The sequence below is a fragment of the Callithrix jacchus genome, chromosome 5 (assembly GCF_049354715.1).
Source record: "Callithrix jacchus isolate 240 chromosome 5, calJac240_pri, whole genome shotgun sequence".
NCBI lineage: Eukaryota > Metazoa > Chordata > Mammalia > Primates > Cebidae > Callithrix > Callithrix jacchus.
This window is the reverse complement of record NC_133506.1, coordinates 63,875,610-63,886,833: the sequence shown is the minus strand read 5'-3', so window position 1 is coordinate 63,886,833 and position 11,224 is coordinate 63,875,610. Positions and strand designations below refer to the sequence as shown.

At 51.4% G+C, this 11,224-nt stretch overlaps 1 protein-coding gene across 4 annotated transcripts in view; it reads right to left on the bottom strand.

The window, feature by feature from the left end:
- Positions 1–4,061: 4,061 nt before the first annotated feature.
- The window catches only part of VPS53 (VPS53 subunit of GARP complex), a 185,197-nt gene continuing 178,034 nt past the window's right edge, over positions 4,062–11,224 (bottom strand). For 3 of the 4 annotated variants that reach the window (XM_035299267.3, XM_035299268.3, XM_054256976.2), the window contains one exon: positions 9,010–11,215. In XM_035299267.3, coding sequence (XP_035155158.1) covers positions 11,045–11,215 — 171 coding nt within the window. In that variant the 3' untranslated portion in view covers positions 9,010–11,044. Of the gene's footprint in view, positions 7,301–9,009; positions 11,216–11,224 lie in introns of those variants that run through there. The other variant, XM_054256975.2, reaches the window with a different exon arrangement.

Genomic DNA, 11,224 nt, shown 5'->3' with positions numbered 1-11,224 from the left:
TCATAACTCTGTTTGTGAGGGCTCCTCCTTCATGACTGAATCACTTCCTAAAGTCCCGCTTCTTAATACTATCACACTGGGGATTCAGTTTCAACATAAGAATTTTGGGGGGACATAGACATTCAAACCGTAGCACTGATGAAATAAACAATGGGGCTGGGCATGGTGGCTCACGCCTGTAATCCCAGCACTTTGGGAAGCTGAGGTGGGCAGGTCATTTGGGATTGGGAGTTCGAGACCATCCTGGCCTGCATGGTGAAACCCCGTCTCTACGAAAAATACAAAAATTAGCATGGCATGGTAACGGGCACCTACAATCCCAGCTACTCGGGAGGCTGAGGCAGGAGAATCGCTTGAACCTGGGAGGCGGGGGTTGTAGTGAGCTGAGATTACACCACTGCACTCCAGCCTGGGTGACAGAGCAAGACTGTCTTTAAAAAAAAAAAAAGGAAGAAAATGATGGTGTAGCTGAGCTATAAAATACCGCACAGCCTCTAAAAAGAATGAGTAGATATGCACATGGCCAGGGAAAGGCCAAGATGCACAGGCAGCCTCCGCACCTGCCAGTTCTGCAGCTACAGATTCAACCAACTGCAACTGAAAAGACAGAATTCCCAGGGTGCTAAGGAGTCAACAGCCACATTTTTGCATCTACGGGTTCCACAGGCGGACTTGAGCTCTGGGACCTAAGCACCCAGGATTTTGTTATCTGGCAGGTGTGGGGAGGTCCTGAAGCCAATCCCCTGTGGATACTGAGGGACAAGGGTATTGTTAAGCTGTAGAAAAATATGCTTGATTGATTTTTTTTTGGCAAAGTGTCCCCTTCCTCTTCCCCCATATAGATAAACCTTCAAAGGAGAGTAGGGCTTTTGATATATTTACATATAGGGTTTTTTTCTTTTTGAGACAGTCTCCCTCTGTCACCCAGGCTGAAGTGCAGTGGCACAATCTCAGCTCACTGCAGCCTCTACCTCCCAGGTTCAAGCGATTTCTGCCTCAGCCTCCCGAGTAGCTGGGATTACAGGCGCGTGCCACCATGCTTGGCTAATTTTGTATTTTTAGTAGAGATGGGTTTTTGCCATGTTGGCCAGGCTGATCTCAAACTCCGGACCTCAGGTGATCTGCCCACCTTGGCCTCCCAAAGTGCTGGGATTACAGGCGTGAGCTACTGTGCCCGGTCCATTGTACTTTACAAATGAGTATTACTATTGCGGTATTTTTCAGGGTAAATAACAGCACAGGGCACACTCTGAGGCATCCGTGTCCTCAGTTTTGGGAGGAGACAGGCTGGAGCCAGGCTCTTCTCTGCTCCTTCTGAGAAACCCTTGGGAAAGCAGCATTCGGCAGGCCCGCCAGGAGACCAGGGAGAATGGTGTCCACACACAGAGACCCACCTTGCATGGCTTCCTGGGACTTCCATTCTTCACTTGTTGGGGCAAGATTTTCTTCTGATTTCTGTGGCTGTTGTCTATGTAATAATTAAGAAAACATTCTATAATAAAATAACTACGTTGGCTGACAGTGAAAGTTGCTAGGGGTGACTAAGGATTGAGATTGCTAGGAAAGGAAGGCGGCCTCATTTAGAAATGGGGAATTCAGTGGGGTGCTGTGGCTCACACCTGTGATCCCAGCACTTTGGGAGGCTGAGGTGGGAGGCTGCTTGAGCCCAGGACTTTAGGACCAGCCTGGGCAACAGAATAAGACCCTGTCTCAAAAAAAATATATAAGTAAATAAAAATAAAAAGGAAAGAAAAGTGGGAGATTTGGGAAGGGAGCTGAGCTTAATCGAGATGCTGCATATAAGCTAAAGACGGAGTAGCTGGAAGACACAAGCTAAGAGTCAGGGAGCATGCTCTGAAGGTGTGGCTAGAGTTTGCATCTGTGATGGCAGTTGAGTCTTCTGAAGGGGACTGGCATGAAACAGGGGGCCAAGACCTTAAGACCTGGCCACTGTCAAGGCTCAGAAGGAGAGGGGAGCTGGTAAAGGGGACCAAGAGGTCCCAGAGCCAGTAAAGCAAGAAGGTGTTGAAGGGGTTAGGGGAGAATCCCAGGGGAGAGGACTCACCCATAAATGCTAATCCACTTACAATGGGCTACATCCCAATAACCCCACTGTAAGCTAGACAAATTGTTAAGTCACAACTGCATGTAACACACCTGACCCGCCCTGTGTCACAGCTTACCTTAAACACGCTCAGGACACTTACATGAGCCTGCAGTTGCAGCATCATGCAGCCGAGGCTGATTTTACAAGGAAGTGTTGACTAGCTCATGTGATTCAGCTTATCTGTTTCTACTGAAGGTGAAAACACTGGCTGTGTGGGTGCATGGACCGCATCTTACTTCTGCACCACCATAAAGTAGAAAAATCGTTAGGCAGGACCATCGTTCGCCGGGACCATCCGCACACGGAGAATGAAGGCTGTGAGCTGGGCTGGAAGAGCAGCGGTGCCGTCAAAAGGAGTTCCAGGAAAGTGTTTGAGACGTAAGCTGGCTTGCTAAGTGGGAAGGCATGCAAGGATGGGGGCCGTGGACTCCCTGCAAAGTGGTAATAAAGTCGACAGACTGCAGGGGCAGTGGGATCAGGAAAAGCAGGGGGACCCCTGTTCACTTCTGCAAGCGGAGGGTGCAGGTGGGACAGCCCCAGCGCTGGACAGCTTGGGAGAGTGGCATGGCGAGTTGTGAGCTGGGTACTGAGCGGCAGGTACCCATGTGGCAGAGATTCTGCCACTCCTCTTCCATGGCAGGAGTAAGCCAGTGATTGAAACTCTCCAGATCTCAGTATCCCATCTACAAACAGAGGGACTGTGACAAAGCCCAGAACAAGTAAACAAACACACCACCCAACACTGATGCTCTAATTCCAACCTCCATGCTCCAGTCCCACTGCAGTGGTACCCAGCAAATGCCCATACACTGATCACTATGGAGGGAGGGCGGAAGGGAGGGTCCTGAAGCAGCCAGGGTCCCTGGCCAGGCACTTCCTCCTCTGTTGACTTGCCCTGGAGTGGCTGCTGGAGCCGGAGGCAGCAGGAATACTTGTCATTTGTTTCAAGTCCTGAAAAGGTGGGGGAGCACTGCCTACATGGTCATGGGCGGGTCTCAAGTACAAGATCTGGGGCTTTGGGGAGGACCAGGTCCTTTCAGGTGCTACCCACCTCCCTCTGACCAAGCCCCTACTCCACCCCATTACGCTGTCTTGCTTTTAGAACACGGGTGCCTTGCACCAGGAGGTTACTCAGAGGCCCCTCAGATGTTCTCTCCAAAGGCCACGAGGCCTCAGCTCCACGGTGCCCTACAGGCTAACAGGTCCAGCATCTGAAATCCAAAATCCAAAATGCTCCCAAATCCAAAATATTTTGAATGCCAACACGACCCTCAAAGGAACTGCTCACTGATGCAGTCTGGATTTGGGATTTTCCGATTAGGGAGGCTGAACTGGTATGTATATAATACACATATTCCAAAATCCAAAACACTTCTGGGCCCAGGCCTGTCAGATAAGGGTTACTCAACCTGTATTTGCACAGAATTTGGGAGACAGTTCAGGTGCTGCTGTTGAAGGGATGGCCACCTCTAAGTGAAACGGGCTCTTTCCTGCACTCAGTGACAGCGCCAAGCCCCTCCCCTCTAAGGGCAGAGAAACAATCAGTAGTGTAGGGAGGCAGCAGCTTCCAGATGGACACCTGCAGAACCCTGAGATCTTCTGTGATGTTAGGTGGGGTGAGAACCTGTGCACTTAATGTCAGTTCTACAAGCTAAACATCAAAAATGGTAATACCACAAGGCGCATCCTGTGCAGATATGAGATGGCAGAGGCCCTGGTGTGCGGTGCCCTCTTGCTGCTGTGGAGACGTGGGAGAAAGAGCCCCGTGCCACCTGTTTAACTGAAGAGTCTCTACCACTTGAAGAAGGGCTTTTCAAACAAAACAAAACAGATACTATTTGCAAATTCTTGGCTGGATTAAATCAAGAGTTCTCTGTTCTGTGCAACCAAGCAAAACACACAAGTAAACTGGATGCTGAGGTAGACATATATAAATTTTCATCCATAAACTTGGTTTGAATTGTTTCAATGCTTTTACTGATTTCTATTTACTTGAATTGTTTCAATGCTTTTACTGATTTCCTCTGAAAAATATTTGAACTCATAACATATACTCATAAAGTACTTCCATCTGTTTTGTATAGTGGGACACCAGTGTAAATTTGTCCCATACATTTGAAAACTACTGGTGAAGTACAAGGGCATGGATGCTGGGATGAAGGCTGGAGCCAAATTCTGGCTGGCCCCATCCATACCGGCCATATTTCCCTGGGCCCGTCCCTCACCCCACCCTCAGCCTCCAAGTCCCATCCACTAAACAGAACTAAATTGAGCAGGGATTTGATCCGGTGAGACATCATAACGTATCCAGGACACAGTAGGTACTCAGCACAGTTACCTTCCCACCCCACCAACATGTACAGACAGCACTCAATCACCCAGACTCTCTCGTGACCAAAGGTGCTATCTATATGCGGGCCAGATGGCAGCCCGGCTGCGCAGCCAAGGCCCAAGGCTGCCCTGACTGGGACCTTCCTCCCTTCAGCACCTCCTCAACCTCTGAGCTAGCCAGCTCCTGAAGGGCAGTGTGAGACTGTGACAGGCACGGGTATGAGGCTGTGGGGGAACTCTGTGTGAGTAAACTGATGTCTTCTCTACATAGCAGACCGATTTTTCCCATTTGCCTGCCACTTCAGTGGCTGCTCTGGTCAGTCCATGCAGTGCTTGACTTCACGAAGCACCCTGTGGAATGTGGTCTCTTTGGTGGCCGAGACGGGCCTTCATTTTCCATCAGCACAAAGCACACACGTGGAAGCTGCGAGGATTTCTTGCCCCCATTTCACTCAAGACCCCTGAACGCGGCAGCCCACTAGGCAAATACCTTTCTTGGCCATGGGGGTAGAGGGAAGTTTGTCGTGCAAATTCCATGTGACGGCTGAGCAGACACTCACAGAGCCTCTATGAAGTGGGAAGTTTACCAGGGGCGAGGCACTGGCTAACATCTCGTATTGCCCCAGGTCCTCTGAGTCAACACCCCAAAGGGGACTGAGAGAGCCAGAGAATACAGGGACTGGCTGGCCTTGGGAAATGTCTAATCGCCTTTGAAACATTGCAAAGTAACCCCACCAGCCTGTGAGGCTCAGGCTTCCCAGTTATAACTGCCCATCCCAGGTGAATCTTGCTTAGTTTTTTGGGCATCACAGCAAAAAAAAAAAAAAAAAAAAAAAAAAAAAAGGCAAGAATAAGTAAAAGAAAAGGCAGGCAGGCAAGAATGTTTATCCCTGTCGGGAGAAGAGCCTGACCTGTGGACACATACAGGTTTCTGGAATGGAGCCTTCAGCAACCCTTAGTTTTCATTCAGAGGAAACGTGCCCTATTTTCCACAACAGGCAGCCTCGCCACCAGCCCCAGGAGGGAGGAAGCTCTCTCCAGCATCTGCAGGTTTATCCCGAAATGCTACAGAAACAGCAGCTGCCAGGGGAAGGGAATACGGCTCCATCTTTTAAAACTCTCATGTAAGCTGAGTATCACAGTCATGACTTAAAAAAGCAAAGACCAGATATGCTGAGTCTGCTGCGGAAGCAGCCTGCACACGGCCAGAGTATGTCACCACTCAGCCATGTTTAACACAGCCAGGCCAGTCGGGGTGGCCACAGGCTCCTGCAAGTGTCCATGAACACACTTCACACTGCCCAGGGCCTGCAGAGCAAGGGCATATAACCTGGTCTTGTGTGGCCTGCACAGCCTACGTTCATGAAAACCCCCTTTACCAGTATTGAGAACTGACGCCTGCCCAGCACCTTGGTGCCGGTCCAGATCCAGACAGGCAGATCAGGTCTTCTGCAGATGCCTCCAATCCCAGGCTGCTTTCACTGCAAATGGACACAGCCCTCACATCCCATGGATCCACACCTTGCCAGCCTCTTCCCACCTGTTGATGCAGGTGAGAAAGAGCTGGCAGGCAACGCCTTTCCAGGTGGACTACAGGGAGCGTTTCCTTTCTCATTAGGTGGAGCCCTTGGCTTCCCTAATAAAGTGGGAGCTGTTGAAAATGTAACAGAAACAAGGTAATGATCCTGAAGCCAGAGTGATGGAAGTGCCACGGCAGATCTTCCACTGCTGAAGGGAACTTTGGAATTCCCAAAGAGTATTCACTTCAAAACGCCCATCCAGCTATGAAGGAAACAGGACTGACAACGTGCAGGAGAGACATTGCTCGGCAGTCACTGGAAAGGCAGGCTGTGGTTGCAATGGTAAGGATGAAGAAGGGAACGGTAACAGGATAGAAATTCACAGTGCAAGAAGGGTTCCAGGTCAGCAGCAGATGCTACACACGTCTCAGGGGCTTCACCATGACTGGACAGGCAAGCCCGGGCTGGGCCGGCCACATTCGGCTCCCACACGTTGCTCTGAGACTGCCCAGGAAAGGGCACATCCTCCAGGGAGAAGGGCAGCCGCTGGGGGCCAGGGTCACAGGCTTGCTAATTCTTTTTTAGAGTCTGCTCTGTTTTCTGTCAGCAGTAAGGAAATACATCGAGCAAATGATATCCAGTCAGGCTTTAATTAACTGCAGCCTTCTGTACTCCACCACGCAGGGAGAAATACTTCCAGATGGGGAAAATGAAAGTTATTTACACAAAAAAGCAATCCCTTTATTTTAAGGAAATTTATCTCTCCCAAAGGTGTAGAACTCTGAGGGTCCAAGAGGCTATTCTGGGAATTCTTATTCAACAGATAAAATGCAACTGTACTCTTCATGTAGGCCAGCGTTTCACGTGTCCATGTTTCTAAGGCTATTTTATTTTTAGGAATCTGACTTGGAGTAGACAAGAGTGTGAAACACTTGCTGTCACCCTCAAGCAGGCAGGTTATTACGAGTGCTCTTCAGCATTTCCCCTGACCTTCCACAAACAGGGAACCAGGTCTCCTCATCTGATGGCAGTTCAGAAAGTCTCATTGTGCTGTCCCCTGCTCCAGGCAGTAGCCTCAGACTTGCCCCATGGCTACGCATGCCCTGTAACCGCTAGCTTGTCTGCTGAAAGGAGCAACCCTAGACATGAGAAACTAGGCACCCTTCTCGGGGTGGGCAGAGTCCTGGGTGCTGGTTCTTTGTTCTGGAGGAAGGAGTGGCGGTAGTTAGCGTTGATCCTGAGCTGGATTTGAAGATCGGAACACCTTGCCCACTGCGGCTCCTCAGTCCACACAGAATGTTCTTTAGCCTGCGCACCTCTCACCCAGTTATCAGAGAGGTCTCTGCAAGAAGAGCACAGTGAATGCTTTACTGATAATATAAATGACCAAAGTGACTTCAAAGTTACTTGTTTTTTCCTTCTTAAAGGGGCTAGAGAACAGGGACTGAGGGGAAGGAATGGGCACATCTTGGCTTAGCTGAATCACAGAGCTGTCAGCTGCTGCTTTTATCCAGGGGTGCTCCTTTTACTTTATTATTAGTATTTACTATTTTTTGAGATGGAATCTTGCTCTGTCACCCAGGCTGGAGTAGAATGGCATGATCTCAGCTCACTGCCACTTCCACCTCCCAGGTTCAGGTGATTCTCCTGCCTCAGACTCCGAAGCAGCTGGGACTACAGGCACCCGCCACCACACCCAGCTAACTTTTGTATTTTTAGTAGAGATGGGGTTTCACCAGGTTGGCCAGGCTGGTCATGATCTCTTGACCTCGTGATCCGCCTGCCTCAGTCTCCCAAAGTGCTGGGATGACAGGCATGAGCCACCGCACCTGGCCGCATTTGTACTTTTTTAAAGGCCAAGGGTGGTTCTGATGCACACCCCCAGTAGGGAACGCAGCCCTCCATCCTGTCAAGGAGACATTTAACATAACTCCTGCCAACATCTGTGGGCTCCCTGGGGATTACTGACAATGCCATAAATCAAGAAAGCAGCTTCTCTGCCTGTGACCACCAAAGGTGAAACACAGCAGCTTGACATCTCAATGCTGTGACGGTCTGTCCGGAAAACGACTCCTCCCCAACCAGCCAAAAAGAAGAATGGGGATCTGTGAACACACAATAGGAATGACAAGAATCGGCTGCGGCAGTCCCTGGCTTCCCAGCACTCCCAGGTCGAGGACAGACGGCTGAACCAGCTGTACCATCTGGAGATGGGCTCACCGACCCTTTTCAACTATACAGCTCAGGCTGCACAACCTCACCAGAGCAACCCCAGGGGCTGGGTGGCATCTACTGGGCTTCCGGGGGCTCTCCTAACCCCCTCCTCGCCCTTGTCTTCTTTGGAATCTTTTCCTAATAGACCTTAGCTAAAGGCCACACCTCCTTGACCACTCATTGTCTTCTCCCTGTTCTCCAATTTCAGACACTCGATGCACAAGTCATACCGACTAGCAGGGAAGCCTGGAAGCTAATGAAGAAATGAGGCTCAGGATCAGAGCTGGACGGCGTCAGGAGAAAGGTCGGCAGAGACGCAGGGCGCAAAGCAGGTGGTTATATTGGGAACCAAGGTGGGAACGAGGAAATCAGGTTTCCAGGCCGGTTTCCTGTTGTATGGCTGTTACAAGTTTTATGGATTCTTAGGAAATCCCCTCTCGTGAAAACTTTCTGAGACAGGGTCATGTCTCTGTTGCCCAGGCTGGAGTGCAGTGGTGTGATCTTGGCTTACTGCAACCTCCACCTCCCAGATTCAAGCGATTCTCCCGCCTCAGCCTCCGAAGTAGCTGGGATTACAGGTATGCGCCACCACACCCAAATAATTTTTGTCTTTTTAGTAGAGACGAGGTTTCACCCTGTTGGCCAGGCTGGTCTCGAACTCCTGACCTCAGGTGATCCACCCACGTCAACCTCCCAAAGTGCTGGGATTCCAGGCGTGGGCCACTGTGCCTGGCCGATTTTCTGTATTTTTTGTTTCAACATGTTGCCCAGACTGGTCTCAAACTCCTGAGCTCAAGCTCTGCCCAACTCAGCCTCCCAAGCAGTTGAGACTACAGGTGCATGCGACCATGCCTTGCAAATTTTTATTTTTGTAGACGTCTCTATGTTGCCCAGGCTGGTCTTGAACTCCCCAGCTCAAGCGATCCTCCTGCCTTGGCCTCCCAAAGTGTTGGGGCTACAGGTACGAGTCACTGTGCCTGGCAAGATACCATTCTTGAACAGAAACAGAACAACAGCGGTTTGCCTGAGCTGTGGTCATGGCTAACTGATGCGTGGTTTTAGGGGAGCTGAGGGCATCAGGGGCTGCCTGCTCTCCAAATGCAGGAGGGTGACAGAGGCCAGAAGACTGGCCACAGAGAGCCCATGGGGGACAGGAAAGGCAGGCAGGGGCAGCTGCCTTCCAGGCCAGGCCAGGCTCTCAGCCTGGTGTGTAAGGTCAACATTCTGTTCCTGAGGCATCCTGAGCCCCCGGCTCCTTCTCATCATACAGGAACAGGTCACTGGGACACTGCACACTACCCTTGCTATTTCAGACGACACTGGAAAGTACTATGGACCTGAAGATGAGCGGGCAGAAAGGGACTCGAGGGTACGGGCTTCCTGGATGTTCCCACGGCTTCATCTGATGAGAAAACCTAGGAAACGTTTTCCAAGTAAACTCCCTGGTTTCCCTTCCTTAAAAACCAGGAGCAGAGTGGGAGTAAAGAAATGAAGGAAAAGCGCGGGTGCGGTGGCTCACACCTGTAATCCCAGCACTTTGGGAGCCTGAGAAGGGTGGACTGCTTGAGGCCAGGAGTTCAATACCAGCCTGGCCAACATGGTAAAACCCCATCCCTACTAAAAATACAAAAAATTAGCCAGGTGCGGTGGCGAGTGCCTGTAGTCCCAGCGACTCGGGAGCCTGAGGCAGGAGAATCACTTGAACCCAGGGAGGCAGAGGTTGCAGTGAGCTGAGATCACACCACTGCACTCCAGACTGGGTGACAGAGTAAGACTACATCTCAATTTAACAAAAAAACAAAGAAATGGAGAAGAATCTGCTCGCACAACCTGGCGAGTGTGCCAGACAAGAGCCTTCTGTCAGATCTGGGTCTGCCCACACCCTGGTCAGGAGCCCCAGGGCAGATAGGACACCTGCTTGAAGGCCTGGCACATGCGACCTTCCCAGTGACAGAGGACACTTCTCCTTTGGAGATGACTGAGAAATGGGGGAACACAGGGATAACTTAGTCAAGGAAGGTCATAACAAGTACCAGAAACAAAATATGGGCCAGGAAACTGGGATTTCCGTGGGAATATACCTGCTTCCACTGCCTCCGTAAAGAACCTGTAATCTGCCACTCTGGCTGTAGGGACAAACCCAGAGATAGGAAAGGAAACTGAGCTCTGGCTTAAGGGGAAACCTTAAACAGCCACGGAAGGAGGGAAGGCGGGAGGGAGGAAGGAAGAGAAGGAGAGGAGAGGGGAAGGGAGGGAGAGGAGGGGGGAGGGAGGGAGAGGAGGAGGAGGAAGGGAGAGGAGGATGGGGGAGGGAGGGAGAAGAGGAGAGGGGGAAGGAGGGAGAGGGAGAGGAGGAGGCGAGGAGGGATGGAGGGAGGGAGAGGAGGAGGCGAGGAGGGAGGGAGGGAGGGAGAGGAGGAGGCGAGGAGGGAGGGAGGGAGGGAGGGAAGGAAGGAGGGAGGGGTGAGATCCAGGCTTCCTCATTCAAGTTGCCCGGATGGGGAGGTACACGGTGGACCCAGAGTCAGAGGGTATGACAGTCCTGCTGAGGCTACATGAGTCAACAGCAATTCTGCTAGTCAGGGGCAGCTCAGGGATGACAAGTGAACCCCAGGGACCTTCCCCTGCTGCTGCCTCTGCTTCAGGAACCAGAGATCATCTAAATGGCCTTCTCAGAACCCAGCCCTTACTCAGCATGTCTGATGAGGGCAGGAAGTAAGAACGGGCATGGGAGAGACTCAGTAACAACCCAGATGTCCCAGAAAGCCTGGAAACTGATGATGAGTGTCCCGGGGAGGACAGGAGACATCAGGGGCTTCCGGGGAACAGGGTGCTAAGGGGCTGGCCAGGAGCAAAGTGCCCGTTGCTGCTGCTACAGTCTCTTTTTAATGAGTTTCTCAAGTTTGCGGATGCGAGACGACTCCTGCTCTGGCGTTGGAGCCATCAAGGACAGGGAGCCGGCGCTTTCCACCCCCGAGGGCGGCACAGGGAGCCGCTGGCGCAGGAGTTCCAGCATGCTGCTCTGCTCGCTCCTCTTCAGCCCCTGGGGTTG